Below are 18,687 nucleotides of genomic sequence, written 5' to 3'. Positions count from 1 at the left end.
CTTCCATATACCAAAATTGGCCTAGAAAAAGGGGTAATTGATATCCCAAAAGGGCCAAAAATGTTTGTGGCACGTCCCCATTCTGTCATTTGTACTGAGTACCCCCAGCACATTGCACTGATTGCAAACATTCTCTTTCAGTTAGAAACTCAATTAAAGCTAATATATTAGCAAAATCAAGTTTACATTCTTAACAGTAACCAAGCACCAACAATAATCACTTGTTGGAATTGAATAAAATGAGCTGGCATTACCAGTTGCCATAACATCTACACATGACTAATAAACTAGAAACACAAGTGTTTTGTTTAAACACCCTAGTAATTGTATTTGACAGCGATTCAGATCATCAAACTAAAATTAGGCGGTCCCTCTTTGAGAGGTGAAGTTTATGGGCTATTTGATGTCATTGTGCAACCATTGATAAAGTTGAATGCAAATATGATTGTAACTGTACTTACATTTCATAAGAAAATAAAGATATTTACTCTGGATATTGTGATGTTAAAAAAATTTGAGAAGAAAAATATTTGCTCTTTTCAAAGTTATATCACCGTAAAGTTTACTTTGATTGTGTTTGAGGTAGAAGGGCTCTGATGGACACAGCTAGCAGGAACAAGAAACCACAAATAAATGAAATATTCAAATGGGAAAAAAGAGAAGATTGTGTTAGACTAATATTATCGATTAATCAATCAATAATGGATCAATTGATCAGTGGATTGATGGATCAATGGATTAATTGATTTACTCACTTTATCAAGCATATAATCAATCATTCAATCAATTGATTAATTTAATCAATCTACTTCATATCTCATCCACCTTATCAATGATAGTATTATATTCAATCAATCAATCAATCAATCAATCAATCAATTAGTCTATCAATCTATTTTATACCTCACTAACCTTATCAAGCATAGTATATAAATTTGGGAATAAATAAATCAATCAATTGATTAGTCTACCAATCAATTTCATACCTCACTCATCTCATCAAGCATAGTATATATCAATCAATCAATTGATTAAACAGTCAACCAATTGATCATTCAATCAATTTCATACCTCACTCACCTTATCAAGCATAATCAATCGCATTCATATCTGACTCACCTTATCAAGCATAGTATATAACCTGACAGCATCTTCAATATACAGCCTCTTCTCTTCCAGTCCTTCCGTGAAGTTACTCAGCTGATGTCTGAGATCTGTAGCCAGCTCTCTGATGGCAGTACCTTCATCATTGTCTGCCTCTGATAAGATGTGGGCATCCTCCAGGAGATCTTCTCCTCTACCCACATATTTCTGCAACAAAAATAACAAGAAGGCTATTAATGAGAAGAAACTGTGGTATATGTTTAACCAGTGAACATAGTTATGGCCTTATTTGAACCATGTTGCAAGTAGATCAATATCTAATCAGCTTTAGTCACTCATCTTTAAGTTTTGCATCATAACCACATTAAAATGAGTATTAACATGGATGACCATACCATTACCTGTTGCTTGACCATAACAGTTTTTGTAAACCATCTATAGCATCACACGATTGGACTGAAATCAAGCTATCACTTCCAAACAGTCTCACATCACACTGCACAATTCAAATACTTTGTATGTATATTTAATACTATGGAAAGTTGCTTCTTTGTAAGGAGATTGAAACTCATACCCATTTACTTTTCTGCTGTTGTTATTGTACAGATGTGCACACTATGTATTGAACTTGGTTTGTCGGATTGATGTGGGAAATTTAACACTGTTTATGTAATGTTAATATAAAAGGTATGTAACCATAACAGGGGGACGTGTGTGATGTGCATACAGTGAATAAGCAATGAGGTATTCCGTTTGAAATTCACACTCCCCAGTGGAAGATTTAGATAGTCTTCCACAAAGGTTGTGGAAGATATAGCTAAAGGCCTGTTCAAGGGGAGTATGGGATTCAAAATAATGAACCCTAGCCAATTCTATTTGAACTTACTCCCTCTCTTGAAAACTTTTCTTAAATCTTACACAGGGGTATGGCCAATTTCAAACGGAACGGCCCAATCTTTGAAAGGGCCATATCCTTTTATTCGGTGTATCCGATATCCTACTAAATTGACACAATATTTGCAATTAGACTTATCCATCTAACCCTTGAACCCAAACTTCAACTACTCAAAAAATCAATAAAAATGCCAACAATACACTTCCCCCTTCCTGTATTAGACCTATACCTTATGCAATGCAAACAGGAACCTATTTTTAACTCACAATAACAATAATTTTGAAGAAATTTCTGGAAAATGCATGATTTTCTAATAGTTTAATTTGATATATTATTGGCCTGGCTTAGGCCAAAAAAAAAAAAGGTTTGTCTCAAAGCTCACAAGTGGTTTGAAAACAAATGCGAAATGTGATTTTTTTTTTTTTTTTACCGACTTTTTTTTTTTATGGTATTTTGAGAAAAAAAAAGTCTGATTTTCGCCAATTTTTCCCGGAAAAAATACAAATTAAAAAAAAAAAATTTCTGTATTACTTTTTTTTCAAATCGTGCGATTTTACCAATCCGCGCGCAAGCTTTGAGACAAACCTTTTTTTTAAAGCCTTATTGGCTTTAACCCCCTGAGCACTACCTGCAGATCTAACATTGCCTCTGATTGGTCCATTACATGATATCTTCATTTTAATCACCAATCAGAATGGAGATTTGCAAATAATTCACCCCAATTAATTCACCCAAATTATTCTAACAATGTTGCTGATTGGTCCAATTGATAATGAAAACTTCTTTTTGGCCAATCGGCAGGTAGTTCTCATGGGGTTAACTCAAGAACCGCAAGACCTGTAATGGAACTATAGGCTTCTTTGACTGAACTGAATTGAATTGAATTCCTAAAGATCAATGTATTAATATCAAGAAGTACACTGCATTTTTAGTGAATGGCTAAAAATCGCCTTAAAAAAATATGAAAATATGACTAGAAGAAAAAAAATAGAGATGATTTTGAAATTTGAGAAGTTCATGTTTGGATTGTAAGACTGGCATCAGGTGCTGCTCTTGCAACAAGGACTACGTATGTGGGTAGACGCTATAGTAACACATCCGTAAAACAGTCTGTATAAAGTTGATATTTTACGTAGTCATATCAGGGAACGACACATTAATTAGCCTTAATCCATTCCATGATGTTTGCAGTAATACTTATATGCGACATTGAATGTCATCAATGTTGACATCTAAAATAATAACCTTTGTAATACTGAGCAAAAAAAGAATTTAGCAATGCGATGTGTTGAAATAGAAACTCTGATCTTTTGTATAATTTCAAACTTAACTTCTGGTAGTTTAAGCTATTAGTATTAGTTTTTGGGAAGTTAGGCCAAGAAAAAAAATTGTTTGCTTGCCCTCAAATGAATTTTAACAATTGGGTCGGTCGGTCGGGATTTCTTTTTTTTTTTAATTACTAGCAAACTCTACTGTTTGTATTAATTAATGCTCAAAATATGAAAAATCCGACAATTTTGGTGTCAAAATGAATCAACTAACATTACAAAACAAGTAAAATGTTGAACACAAGCTTTGAAATACATTTTATTTACATCTTCAGAATGCAAAAATTTGAAAAGAAAAAAATTTCAGGAATTTCCAAAAATAGGGTCAGTATTCTTTTGTACAGTAAATAGAAAAAAAAAACTTTTTTCTGATTTCCAAAATTAGGGTCGGGCGGTTGAGGGCAAGCAAACATCTTTTTTTTTTTTTTTTTTTTTTCGTGCTAGTTGATTTATTTTAAAGGGACACTTGCAAATTTTGAATCCTGGGTGTCCCCACTCCCTTTAAACTCTAATTAATAATGTTTGAATAGTCTGACCAAACAGGCAGCCACAAATTTTTAACCCTGCGAAAATATTTATTACAGATAATACCTAATGTGAATATATTTGGAAACACGAATAAATACCCACGTAACTGCCCAGAGTTGAAATAAATCACAAAAAAAATAACTCAGCGAAAATATGCCACTACAGAACAACGCAAAACTTCCCATGGAGGTGCCTCAAATTTGGGTCAAAATCTGGGCTGTATTCTGGTACTGGAGACATCACAATTATTCCAATGATCCAATCCATGGCTAATAAAAAGGAAATGATCAACTTAAAACTTATGCTCTTAGGGGGCTGGCAAATGCCAGCCCCCTTATCTGAAGTATTATCTAATGAACACGTATAATTCATTATAATTCATTATACGAAATGATATAAACAGGCCCGTCGCAGGCCGGGGTATTCCAAATTTTACAAAAAGTTTACAAACAGTTTACAAAAAGTCCAAAAATTTCAGAATTTGCGAGCGTAGCTAGCCAAAAAATCAGGGTTTTTACGCTTTTTTGGACAAAAAGGTCCAAATTTTAGGAAGAAAGTCCACTTTTCACAAAATTTGGAAAAAAGGTCCACTTTTTCAAAATCAGCACCCCCCAAATGAAATCCTGCGTACGGGCCTGGATATAAAGTACTTTGTTGAATGATTTTGAAAATAATATAGTTGTATTTGACTGGGAGGCCATTGCAGCATGTCCTTATATTTTTCACAAAATTTCAAGCTTTTTTGCTTTACTTGATGCTCACATTTTGTTGAGTATGTCCTAACTCTCAACCTTAAAGCCTGATGCACACTCCACATTGCTGCCATGATATCGCGATATATCGTGCAGTGCATTTAAATCTCATCACACAATGCTGTGGTGTAAAAAAGCATCTCAGCATATAGCGCAATGTTGGAATGTGGAGTCTGCATCGGTCTTACATTGGTAAACTTACCATAGCCTTGAAATAGCTTTTTGCTTTTACTTGATGCTTGATGCTGAGTATCTCCTAACTCTCAACCTTAAAGCCTGATGCACACTCCACATTGCGGCCACGATATCGCGATATATCATTGCACTGCATTTAAATCTCATCACGCAATGCTGTGGTGTAAAATAAGCATCTCAGCATTGTGCAATGTTGCAATGTGAAGTCTGCATCGGTCTTTACATTAATTAGTACACTTACCATAGCCTTGAAATAGAACTTCTCAAAGTCCTTTTGAATAGCAATAATGCTACTCAATGAATCCGCCGTCCTTTCCTTGATGTCATAGATATGAGGCTCTCCTTCACAACTCAGCCATTTGGTAACCTAAAAAGACACAGATAAAGAGAACTGTTAATAATAGCTACAAGATGAATTCTTACTGTACTGATGGATTATCATAGTAACTGATCACAAAAGGCTTAAAGGGGCACTTCATGATCCAAAGCCACATCCCCGAACTTACTCCAAAAATGTTGAGATTTTTATACCAATGGAAACCTAGGACTACATATTGTTTGTGTGTATAAACTTTCTTGCAGATTCGGTAGTTTGACATAGACATCATCCAATTAGTACCGGTATATTGCAGCTGTTGATAGCCGGAAATTACAACACAGTGGTCTATGGGGCACTGTAATGTGCAATAATGAATTATGTGTACTTGTGCGTAACTCACACACACAATGTCCAAATGAACTGAAATGTTGGAAATAAGCTTTTTTCATGGATATCTATTGCACCATATCCTGAAAAGAGGATGTCAAAATCACAAAATACCCCCTTAAAGGGGATACCCCACTAACCCTAATCAATGCTACATCCCTAATCTCAAGAATCATATGTGAGGAGATGCACTTGTATGATTGTTGTCGAGCAGATGTGATTTTACAAACAAAGTGACAAAAGCTACAATTTGAGAGCAATTATTTTCCTGAGTATGTTAAGCATGCTCAAAAGTCATCAGTAAGAATCTTCCATGTAATTCTGACTTTAATTATCTGCCATCTTTAAGGATGGCAATGGGCTATTATGGTTGAAGTAAACATTACCCCTGGGGAAGATTTTGGAAATACCTTCCACAGGGGGAGTAAGTTTTTCAAATGTAATTGGTCAGGGTTAATCATTTTGAAACCTATACTCCCTCTGTATTATAGCTTTACCTATATCTTTCACAACTGGAGTGAGTATTTCAAATGGAAGTTACCCAATTTTCTATTCTATTCGAAACTCATACTCCCTCTGTGGAAGATGTTACATAGGGGTAGTGAGGATTTTAAATGGAATAGCCTAATCCTCACATAATTCCTATACTTACATAGTGAATCCTCAATGGCATTAACACAAATTTCATTAATTCTCCATGATCTTTGCCAAATAATAGTTCCTCATCCATAATTATAATCCATGTATCGTATCAACTCTACTTAGAGCATCACATCCAAGATGTGTGCATACCAACATGCTGCCTTTGTATGCACCTATAATAATTCCTCAGCCATAATCATAATCCATCAAATCATATGGCTATTTAGAGCAGATGACATCCAAGATGATATTATTGGTATGTGTGCATACCAACATGCTGCCTTTGTATAGATGATCCATTTTTATATCCATATTGTGCATGGTTTCAAAATGCAACATTTGAATTGCACTCAAACATGACTGGCTTGAAAAATAAAACACACTTCAGCTGCATCAAGTTAGGCTCCAATAGTCACCAAAGGCATTCACTAGCTCTTAATCATTGATAGTGTCCAGTGATTTGCTATTTTTGTCAAGTGACAAGGGCTCAAACACTTTGATCGCTGAAGTCCAGTGACTGCCCCTTCCTATAAGAATACATGTAAGGTGTCAGTCCTCTAATAACAAAAGCTTAGGGGCTGCTGTCCAATGGTCTGTGTAGTGTTTGGTACACCTCAGGGAGGGTAAGTCATCATTTTCAGACAACAACTTTATTGAGGATTCATATGGCTCAGAAGCCCAGCTAATTATTCACCACAGCATCTCATTGGTCTCCAAATGCACTCATTGCAGAACAGTATATCAGTGACAACATTTCTGAGTACTCATAATGGCTCAGAAGCCCAGCTAAGCATTCACCACATCACGTCACTGAATCCAAGTGCACACATTATTTCAAGCTATTGCAGAACAGAAGATATTGGTAACAACTTCGTTGAGACTCGTAGGCTCAGAAGCCCAGCTAATTCACCACATCACCTTTCTGAATCCATGTGCACCAATTTTAAGCTATTGCAGAACAGTATACTAGTAGATATCAGTGACAACTTTACTGAGTACTTGTATTAGAAGCCAAGCTAAGTATTCACCACGTCACCTCATTGAATCCATGTGCATCCATTTTAAGCTATTGCAGAACAGTATAGATATCAGTGACAGTACTTGTATGGACTCAGAAGCCCACCTAAGTATTCACCACATCACCTTACTGAATCCAAGTGCACCCATTTTAAGCTATTGCAGAACAGAAGACATCAGTGGCAACTTCAATGAGGACTCATAGGCTCAGAAGCTAAGATAAGTATTCACCACAGCACCTTATTGAATCCAAGCGCACACATCTTCAGTCATTATTTTATAAATCAGTAGACATCAGTTTGATCATGGAAATAGTAGATAAGATATATTTCCATGGTTTGATCATTGAAGACAGCCGACTTCAGCTGTGAGTAAACACTTATCCGGCACAGATTTATTGTATCTTATGACCCCTCAAACAATACAACATGATGTTGATGATACTAATTCATTCTGTTGCTATAATCCACAATGTTTAATCACTCTTATTCACGAATTATTAACCTTTTCCAGATTTCAACAACAAAAAAACACCTGTTTCCTTCACAAATTTCAAAGTTTTCAATAAATTCAAAATCTGTGTGGAAAATGCATTCAAATGAGTACAAACATGCCTAGTATTGGTTTGATGATAGTTGTTCACACATGCTTTGAAAGTTCTTACACTTAAACTTTTGAAAGTTTAAAACTTTTAAAACTTTTAAAAGAACAAGAGACCTAATCAGATTGATATCAGCAACTAACTTTAGTCATGTGCTCCATAGCTATATTATCATAAATACAACCTTGACTTTGCTGTTGAATTTATGTTGAAATAGATGCTGATTCTGTGAGACAACTAAATACAAAAGGCACATGTCACTTCCATTTGACTCTGAGTAGCCTCCGGGGAGTAGCCTACATGTTCAATGTATATTGTTAACTTAAGGCAAGTCAGAGGGGAGCATGATCTACCAGTTTTTACACTCAAACATTGAGACAAATTAAGCTGACACACAAGAAGAATGGTATGATTCTAGAAATGAGATCTCAAGGCTTTGCTATTAAGGGGTGTCATTTCCGCTCCATGTGCATGATATTTCCCTGGAAACCACCCAAAAACTTTCTTTTTAATATATTAGAAAGAAAACGCAGTGATTTATAGTGCGCTACGCACAGGCACAACGCCTAGACGTTGATCCACAAGCCTCAGCACACTTTACAGGTTGTCGCTGACCACTACGGCCCACATCATTCCACAAACCATTTAACAGCATTTCAGGGACTTTGCTGCTTCAAGAGCGCACACCCTAGACATTCCACAAATAACCTTCGCAACCAGGATCGCTCCCCGAGTTTCGTACAGGTTACAACGAGACAAAATAGCGGTGAGTTCCTTGTCCAGGGGAATTTCAAGCTAACTCAATTTTCCACGAGAGCGTACTAGGCACCGCCAGGGTTCGAACCCGCAACCTCTCGCCTTAACTCAAGATCTGCAAAACTTATGAAAATATAAATGTGATAATTGGCTTCCTTGACTAATTTCTTCCAAGATCAATGTATTACTTAGTAATTTAAAGAAGTGGCTCCTGCCATCCCACTGGCCTTAAGTTACCACTGTATGCTATCAGTACTGAGGTTTGTATTAGAGTTGTTAACTTTGGTTTCTACTGATATCAGTAATCTTGGTTTATAAGTATTACTTCCTTTATAGATTCAAACTGTTCCAATTCACATCATGATTGAAATATATGCTCACTCCTTACCGGCACAGATGAGTATATATTATGGGAACTTAACTGACTTTGTGCACTTTGAGTATTAAAGTATAGATACAGAAATTTGTAATCCACTAATGAATGACTATAATGGATTGCTGGATAGAACAGTTTGGAGAGCCATTATGGGAGGTAGACTACAAGAGACGTATTAATGCAAACAAGCCATGTGCACAAAGATACAAATTAGCTCATTAATATGCATAAATATTTAAATAATGTGACACAATATTATACAGCACCAGAAGTCAACTTGCTTTATCACCCTATCTGCTTTTGAATTAATCTAACTTTAAACTACATCACTGGAATGGATTTCCATAACAAAGTTTAACAATGTGCAACAAGTTCAACTCAATTTGCCCTGGCTGAGAATTGGACGATTCCGTTTTGTTGTTTACCGGGACAGAGGTCATTGTTATGCCGGCGTGTTTTGCTTGACCCGGTAACCAATGGGTTTGGGACGAATTACGTTGGTGATTAATTCACTGTTCGTTGGGAATCGGACAAGACACTGTGAACAACTAAAAGCAAATGTAGCTCAGTAACATTAATTTATGCAAACACTGTAATACAAAACTATTCAGCAACAGAACTCATCATGCTTAATCATCATACCAAGTTAAATTTTGTTAACCTTTTATACATGCACTCGGACAGAAAAGTGAATCAATACCTGTGCAAGGTCATGTCTTCCAAAGGGGGTGTATAGACTTCAACTGGAATATCCCAAATTTAAATTGGGAAGAGTTTGTATAATCTGTACACAAAACAATCATCATAAATGGGGTGACAAATAAAATTGGGCGTCCCTCAGCATGGTGACAGCGATCTCAAAGACCATGATCTGAAACTTGGCACTCCACATTAATGCTCTGCATGCTAGCCATAGGCTTCAACATAAAAAAGTCAAAATTTTGAGGTATTTTCTGAAAATATCAAGACCTATCAAAGAACCAATGAACCAATACTAGGCTTGTTTGTACTCATTTTAATGCATTTTGGATGCTGATTCCAAATATGGGCATGAAAATTTACAATTCTGAAATTTTGAATTTTGATTTTTTTAAAAACTTGTCATCTGCAGTCGACACCCGCGCGGAGAGAGTTAAGTAGGCCTAATCTGCAGCCTAATTAATTATAATCAGTTCCAACTTCATGTCTACACAAGAGAAGGCCTAATTCTATGGCCTCTGCACATTTTCCGTGAACCATACACAGCAGGATGTTTTTGATGAACTATTTTTACAACATAGTGACCCAAACAAGAAATGTCTTTAAAAAAGACAACGCAGTGATTAAAGGAAACATGATGGATTTGCCTCGGTTCCGGAGCCACTGATTTAATAGTAACAGGTTTTAAAGGCCCATTCGTCTATTTGCTCATTTGGACGATCGTATCGTGAGTCATCAAAATTCAGATTTTGGTACCTTTGCATTGTCATAGATGTGCTAACATAGTAATTCAGCTGAAAGCTATGTATTTAAGACAAAATTTACTTTCGCTGGAATCACTGAAAGCACTTAACTTAAGAGAAGTATAGAATAAATAATCTTTGAATGAAAACATGTCACATCTGAGACGAATAGTTATATTCGTCTCCGTTTAATGATTTTGTCACTGCAGGTTTGTCTTCAACCCGGGGTCTTCAATGTTGTTAATGTTGTTAATTAATATTAATTGAAAGGTCAGCACAGCATTAACACTCAATGCCTAACAAAACTAAGTAATTGAAATAACCAAGGGCGGCGGAACCGGGGCCAGGGGGCCAGTGGCCCCTCCACTTTTTTGACTGGGGGGCCCTGCCCCCACTTTTAACCCATAATATGCTGTGTGTAACATGTCTGGGTGAACATAAATAATCAAATCTTTATTCTAGACCTTAACATGCTTAAAGAAAGTGTAAAAATTATGCACAAAATGACTTCAATTGGACCTTCATTTTGCAAAATTTTCCAACTCCCCTGTACTATTAGGACACCCAACACTAAAAGCAATAATTTATACAATTATAGTGAAAACTTATCCACGAATGGCTTCAATTTGGGCCTTCATTTAACCCATTTTCGGAATTTTCAAACTAAAATTGTACACAATAATAGTGCCAGAATGGTCCACCAAATGGCTTAAATTGGGCCTTCATTTTGCAAACGTTTCTCAGTTCTGAGGGGGGCACATCCCCCTCAGACACCTCTGTGTCGCATAAGCTGACGCGATGATGAACTTCATGCCATTATTTTAATTTTTACATCACCCTGACTGGCCCCCACTTTCAACATCGTTCCGCCGCCTCTGGAAATAACAGGTTGCTGGAATTGAATTTGTAACGACATGAACAATGTGTGCTATCTGGTTTAGGGCCGAAGACTGCAGATGGGTGATTGAGTTTATAGCAAAAATATGGTGTAGGGGCCAACAAAAATAACATTTAAGAAAATGGATACTACAAATCATCAGAACTCTACTAGAACCAAGCATATTGAAGTATGGCGGTTGCCCGGTAGGGGTCACTCCCATTGCGGGCGCACACCACTAAATAATCTTCCCATTGAAACACGTGTAAAAACACCGGTTTTCTTTTCTCGTTTTTAGGCCTTTTCGGCGCTTTCTGAGAAATTTAATGATAACCAGTCGAGTGCAAATCGAGGAAAGTTTAACCTGTTTCAATGTATGGGTAGTCTTCCTTCTCGGTTTTTCCGGTAGGAGCCACTGAACAGCGCCCTCACTGTTTTTGGCATGCTCTCAAGACTGCAAACCCGATTCTGCCATTTTTTAATTCGCGGACCTATTTTCTCAATAATTTTTAAAATGCGACTTTTTTGGCGACTCAAATTTATGTATAGGCTTTACACTTTTATTTAAGCTATAATTCGCCACTCTTTCTGATTAATAAGTCTAAAGACCAGCCCAAAATACCTCAAAAAGTTTCTGTTTTTTACCGGAACTCATTAATAGGGTTACACAAATGGCGCATTGATTTAGTGGTGTGCCCCCTTGTGGCATGTACACCATCCGCAATAATAAAAACGCGTAAAACGGGTACTTTTTGTGGGTAGGCGCGATACGCTGCTGCGTTTACGTGTTTAGGGTGTAATAAACATGAAAAATTGGGGAAAAGGTAGCAAAATTGCAATTGCTAATACGCTGAAATGAAATTTAGGGTATGAAATTTGATACAAGGAATAAAATCCCTGTTTAGGGTGTGAAACAGGCGTGTGTTACCTGTTTAGGGTGTCGTTTTTGCCAAGGGTTAAATCCTTGTTTAGGGTGCTTTCAAAAGTTGATTATCGCGGATGGTGTACAGGCGGCAATAGGAGTGCCCCCCCCCCCTCCAGGAAATGAATTGTGAAAAATGCTTCCTTTGTTCTGCATGATCAGATTGTGTCACATATTTAATACGTAACTTCTGGAATTTCACAGCATTTGTATTGGGTTCAAAGGGTTGCTTTTAAATCAGTATACACATAACTTAACGGGAATCACAAGAATGTGGTTTTTAGTTTTCTTTAAAACAGCATTTTTGGAGTTTTGATACTTTTCATCTGAGTAACAGGTTTGTAAAATACTTGAAACTATAATACTAACATAATACTAACAGTTCACATAAATGAACGCTTTTATAAATCATGTGTGCACGGTAATAAAAATAGGCGATGCACATACTCCCGGGGAGGGGCACATCAAACAATTTTGGTGGGTATGCTCCCCGAATTTTGAGAGGTGGTGGGTCTTTGGGAGCTGACGGCGTACTGGTAAAGGGGGTCTTTCGAGCTGCGAACCGGGCTGTGAACAAGTAAAATGGGGTCTTTTGGAGCTGCGAAAAGTCAAAATCAAGGGTCTTTTGCTGTTTGGTTGAAAATCGCCTGAAAAACAAGAAATATGCCGGGGGCACATCAAACATTTTTGGTGGGTATGCTCCCCGAATTTTGAGGTGGTGGGTCTTTGGGAGCTGACGGCGCACTGCAAAAGGGGGTCTTTCGGAGCTGCGAACCGGCTGTGAACAAGTAAAATGGGGTCTTTTGGAGCTGCAAAAGTCAAAATCAAGGGTCTTTCTTGGCTTTTTGGTTGAAAATCGCCTGAAAAAACAAGAAATATGAGGAATGAGCCATTTTTGGATCTTTTAGAGCTAAAATTATCCAAATCAAGGGTCTTTCGGAGCTTTATTTTGGTCAAATATAGGGATCTTTCGAGCTGCGAAACCCAAAAAGGGGGGTCTTTCCGGGGGAGCATACCCGTATGGTCATTTGTGTTGAGTGCCCCCCCCCCGGGGAAATATGAGGAATGAGCAATTTTTGGGTCTTTTAGAGCTGAAATGATCAAAATCAAGGGTCTTTCGGAGCTTTATTTTGGTCAAATATAGGGGTCTTTCGAGCTGCTGAAACCCAAAAGGGGGGGTCTTTCCGGGGAGCATACCCGTATGGTCATTTGTGTTGAGTGCCCCCGGCACATACTAAGTACAGTAATAGATTTTTGTCAACTGAAAGCATACTAGACCCTGTAAAGGTCTATAATTATGCTGAAAGCAGCATACAGAGAACGTACATGTCAAGTCCACTGTGTGAGAGAACATGCACAACTTACAAGGCCATGCGAATGTTTACCTTGGTGATGCTACAAGAAGCAATTAGTGCACTTGAGCTTGGGTTCATAAAAAATCTTGATAACAAACTCGCAGTAGGCCTATGCACTGACGTAGTCCGACGTGTAGGACCTTTTTTTCTTATTTCCCATACAATATTCACCTCAGACTATGACCACTATCTCATATTTGGGGTTATTTCGTCATGGTTTCAGGTTGCAAGCAGTGACCAATTTTCACTCAACGTGGGGGGCAAACGACGTATATTGTAGGACCTTTTTTTTCGGGCGGCGTGGTCACTGGACTTTCGCGATCAATCTTTCTTGAGCAATCAGAGCCTGAGCAGTGATAGTTGGTAACTGAGAAAAAAACCAGGTCCTATTCGTCGGACTACACTGACGTAGTCCGACGTGTAGGACCTTTTTTTCTTATTTCCCATACAATATTCACCTCAGACTATGACCACTATCTCATATCTATGGCGCAAGAAAGACGAATCGCGAAAGTCCAGTGACCACGCCGCCCAAAAAAACCAATTTTCACTCAACGTGGGGGGCAAGCGACGTATATTGTAGGACCTTTTTTTTCGGGCGGCGTGGTCACTGGACTTTCGCGATCAAGTCTTTCTTGAGCAATCAGAGCCTGAGCAGTGATAGTTGGTAACTGAGAAAAAAACCAGGTCCTATTCGTCGGACTATCTATGGCGCAAGAAAGACGAATCGCGAAAGTCCAGTGACCACGCCGCCCGAAAAAAAACCAATTTTCACTCAACGTGGGGGGCAAGCGACGTATATTGTAGGACCTTTTTTTCGGGCGGCGTGGTCACTGGACTTTCGCGATCAATCTTTCTTGAGCAATCAGAGCCTGAGCAGTGATAGTTGGTAACTGAGAAAAAAACCAGGTCCTATTCGTCGGACTAGCACTGACGTGCTGACCTGGTCAAGTCATTTCGCATGGTAACCTTCTATATTAACCCCACTACTCCTTTAACCCCATCACAAAATGTTACGCCAGCCGTTATTCGCTGGTTTCCGATTACATCACAGTGATCACACGTTGTGTATAAAACGAGAAAATAAGTTTACTCCAAACCCGTTACAACAACCGGAGACAAAGACTTTTTCAATTCACGTGTCATCCACGTGCAAGCTGACCGTGTGACATTATCTGAACGTTAACTTAATGTCCCTCCACATTAAAGCAAAATATAGACCCATGACAAACATTTCCTCATCATTCTTCATTATCTTCTTTGAATTGATTGTCAGCTTCAGTAGACCTATACAACAATTGTATACGACAATAAAACAATTTAACATTTCCCACAATTATTATTACTTGACATGCATAATTTATTGCACGTGTCTGCAACTCCATGTGCATGTCCACGTGACTTTGACCATTTCACGCTTACTGACCTCTATAGCTCCATGTCCCTCCGCATTAAAACCATAACAAATAGTCCCATGACATAAATTATTATCATAAATGCACGGTTATTTTCGAAATTTTACTGTCACTTTCATTGACAACAATTAATACAACAGTAAAATAAAAATGTCAGCGAAAATTTTACTTGACATGCATTATTTCTCAATCTAAAACAAATCACTTTTCGATGACGCTATATCTCTATCCCTTTATCGTGAATTAAGTTATCCAACTTTAACTATGCCTTATGCGCCAAGTAAATTAGCGGGCTAAACTTTTCGAACAAATACAATACACCAGGACATATTATTACACGTAGTACAATATTTGCCATTTGCGACATGCCTGGACATTGTGCAGATTTTCAAAACAAATGTTTCAACAGTTTAAATATATACGCATTATATCAGCAAACGCAATCGCAACTTCATTTTACTGGAACTCTACTATCACTAAGCACGCATACAGCCTTATCAACGAACTTATGCATATGCAAATGAGCCCAATTCTATACAAAATTGACACCACGCATGCGTCTAGCTCAGTGAAGAGGCCAGAGAGTTTCTAAAAATAGTGTGTTTCTAAAAATAGTATATTAAAATGAATGTTTTTTTCCAAATTATCGTACACAAACTCAACGCATATACAGCAACAATTTTACATAAGTCAATCTTGTTATACATAAAGCTACCAAACACAAAAACAATTTCCACAGTCACAATTATGTGTCAAATAATTATATTTTATCCCCAGCAAATTCCGTATTATATCCGCCTGCGGAAAAAATGTTTAACCTGGTAACCTGATTACAAAATCAGAGCCACAGATATATAACCGCAGTCTGTGGCTCTCACGGACTTAGCTATGGCAAAAACACTACCAGTCAAGTCGCAGTACAGCCATGCAGTGGTAGCCACCCCGAGTTGATGCTGATGTGGAACTTTTGCGCCGATGCGTACAATGCTCACGATGTTGAGCAATGCCTCTCCTATGTGTGTGTGCACCGTACCAGTCCATCCCGTATATCCTAACCTTTACCTAATTTTAACCCTTCATTCATTTTATTTGGCTGCGGAGCAGGCGACCACAATGTTTCTCCAAGCACCACAAGTCGCAATGTCAATATAATTAATTCGAGCACGGTTTGTTTACAAGTGTCGTGATGATGACTTGCTGAACGCGGCGGTATAACCGGGCGCCTTATTGTTAATTTTGCACCTTCAAACATGCAAACCATCTCAAAAGTTAGGTCTTTATAGTAGGAAACTTTCTCTCGCGAAGGCACCATGTCAACAATGCCTAGAAAAGCTGCTTTTTGCCTTGTAAAAGTACGGTGCACGTAACTTTTCGCCATTTGCTGCTATTCCTTTTCTCCGATCAGCACCAGATAGATCGGTGTTCCTTTTACGCGCTATTAACCTGTGTAAACCAATCAAGGATCGTAACTGACAGTGACATCAGACGCGGTAAATTCTTTTTATCTCCGTCTTTCATTATAGCATCTGGTTGTAAATTGATGTTGGTATCCCCAGCAGCTTTGGTATAAAAGTCAAATAGCTTGTCCTTTGTCGCCTTGGTGTCCTTTCGCCATGAGATGAGAAGGAGCATATCGTCAACAGCATATACTTCAACTCTACAATCTGAAATTAAACCTAACCCTAAACCTGGAATTATAAATATGTGTACTTCATAAAGAAAGATGATCACAAATTTTATATACCATCTCATGCACCTCTTTCTGGTAATCATTTGGTATAAAATGTATTAAAACAATTTGTTACCTTGGCAACTCGTAGAATAAAGTCAGAACACAAAAGAAACCACTCATGATCCAACATAGACATTGTGTAGGCCTGTATTCCGAGACTTTCAAGTTGAATATATTCCAGTATACCTGTGCTAGTATTACAATGGATCTATTACCATGATTACGGTCATCAATATCTTGTGATTCTTGCCATGTGCAGGGTTGCCACTTTTTAAACCCAAACGTTGTAGAAAATAGCAATTAAAGGCACCAGTAGGCCTATATAGTTCTGATATGAGCCCAATATTAAATAATTAGTGGAAACAACAAATCAGTTTGGCTTTAATGTGGACTATTCAGGTGTTGAAGTCACCAAGAGAAACAAAATCTTGATTAAAAATAAAATGCTGCCACACTTTGGGCGACTCAAAAGGAGCCCAATTGTATGCATAAAGACTTTTGTGGCAACTCTTTGTTTCAGTTGGTATAGTTATAGGCTTACTCAAACCTCAACTTTGACTGACCATTTCATTTTTAGACACATCTTTTTTCACTCAATTTTGATTTCTTTATCAAAATCTTTATGACTTGACTATATTTCAAAATGTCTAATCGTGTTTACAAAATGATCATGTGATGGTCACATCACTGTAAAATAATAAATAATTGATATATTTTTGAATTTACAAAATATATGTATTTGGCAATCAACACAAAAATAACCCCACTGCAAACAATCACTGCAAGACACAATACACATGGTGATTGTCATGATTATTACTCAATGCTTATTTGAGGAAACATCACCCCACGCAAACATACACACAGAAAGTTTTCTCCAGTTGTTGATCACTGCTTTCAAGGGCACACACCACTAAATAAACTTCCCAATGAAATATGTAAAAAACAAGTTATTGTTATACACCATGTGATAATATTGCAAAAGTTTTGATTGTATTTCCTCAAGTTCAAAGGCGAGGGGGCCTAAATATGAAAGTGATATACTTGTTCCTACCAGAATGTACAACTTTAGGGGTCTATCGGTGTAGGATTTTTTCTCCAAAAATAGGGGGTCATTCAGAGTTCAAAAGCTGACAAAAGGGTCATTCGATGTGGACTGCAAAATAATGGGGAGTCATTGGGTGGCAGACAGTGATATATGATTTAATTCATATTAGTATGTCAACCCTGTAGTAGGCCATTCAATGTCAGCTAAATTGAATAAAAAATCCCTTTAAAATGGAATGGGGTGATTCCTGAGATGAGGCTATGCTGAAGTAATAATTTTACAGTCACATTGAAAAATAAAATGGGTCATAGGGTGCAGTTTCCATGTATTAAAATTGCATTGGGTGTAAGATTTTTGAAAAAGGGAGTCATTGGTTAGCAAATTTGCATGGAAAAAGGGAGTCTATCGACAGGACGCATGCCCGGGGGGGGTACTCAAGTTTGGTTTTGGTAGTGATGTGCCGCTGAGAATTTGAAAGTGGACCCATAAAATATACCAATTTTTCAAGAAATTTGGAACCATTGATATACCAAAAGTCAGAATTTTCGGTCGAATTAACCCAAATTGTCTTAGTTTTTACAAATGTCCCCAAAATGTTGGGAACATTTTGACAATTTTGGCTAGATTAAGGAAAAATTGGGCTATTTTCCGAAAAAATTGAGAAAATTTTGAAAAAAGGACCCATTCATATACCAAAATAGGCTTTGAAAAAGGGGTCACTGAAAATGCTACCCATATTTGCGGTACGTCCCGTATGGTCAGTTGTACTGAGTACCCCCCCCCCCGGACGATGATGATGCGTGCCAATAAATGTGAGTGCTATCTGTATCTCAGTCTATGCACATGCTTCTCTACTGTTTCCGATCTAGTTTCAGGGGCCTAATTCCTTGACCAAATCAAGGTGCTTATAACATTGTGTATTGATTAATTACATTTCCTTTAATTTCATTGTTATCCACCAATAATGTCAAAATTGCGAGCGACGCCATATTGTTT

The 18,687-nt window shown here is 37.6% G+C and overlaps 1 protein-coding gene across 1 annotated transcript in view; it reads right to left on the bottom strand.

Annotated features, from left to right (window-relative positions):
* Window positions 1-18,687, bottom strand: part of LOC140146242 (puratrophin-1-like) — a 194,688-nt gene that overhangs the window by 21,642 nt on the left and 154,359 nt on the right. The window contains 2 exon segments of the mRNA XM_072168025.1: window positions 1,120-1,311; window positions 5,044-5,169. Coding sequence (XP_072024126.1) covers window positions 1,120-1,311; window positions 5,044-5,169 — 318 coding nt within the window.

The sequence above is a fragment of the Amphiura filiformis genome, chromosome 2 (assembly GCF_039555335.1).
Source record: "Amphiura filiformis chromosome 2, Afil_fr2py, whole genome shotgun sequence".
NCBI classification, from domain to species: domain Eukaryota; kingdom Metazoa; phylum Echinodermata; class Ophiuroidea; order Amphilepidida; family Amphiuridae; genus Amphiura; species Amphiura filiformis.
Note: the sequence above shows the minus strand (reverse complement) of the source record. Positions and strands in the feature narration are given on the sequence as shown.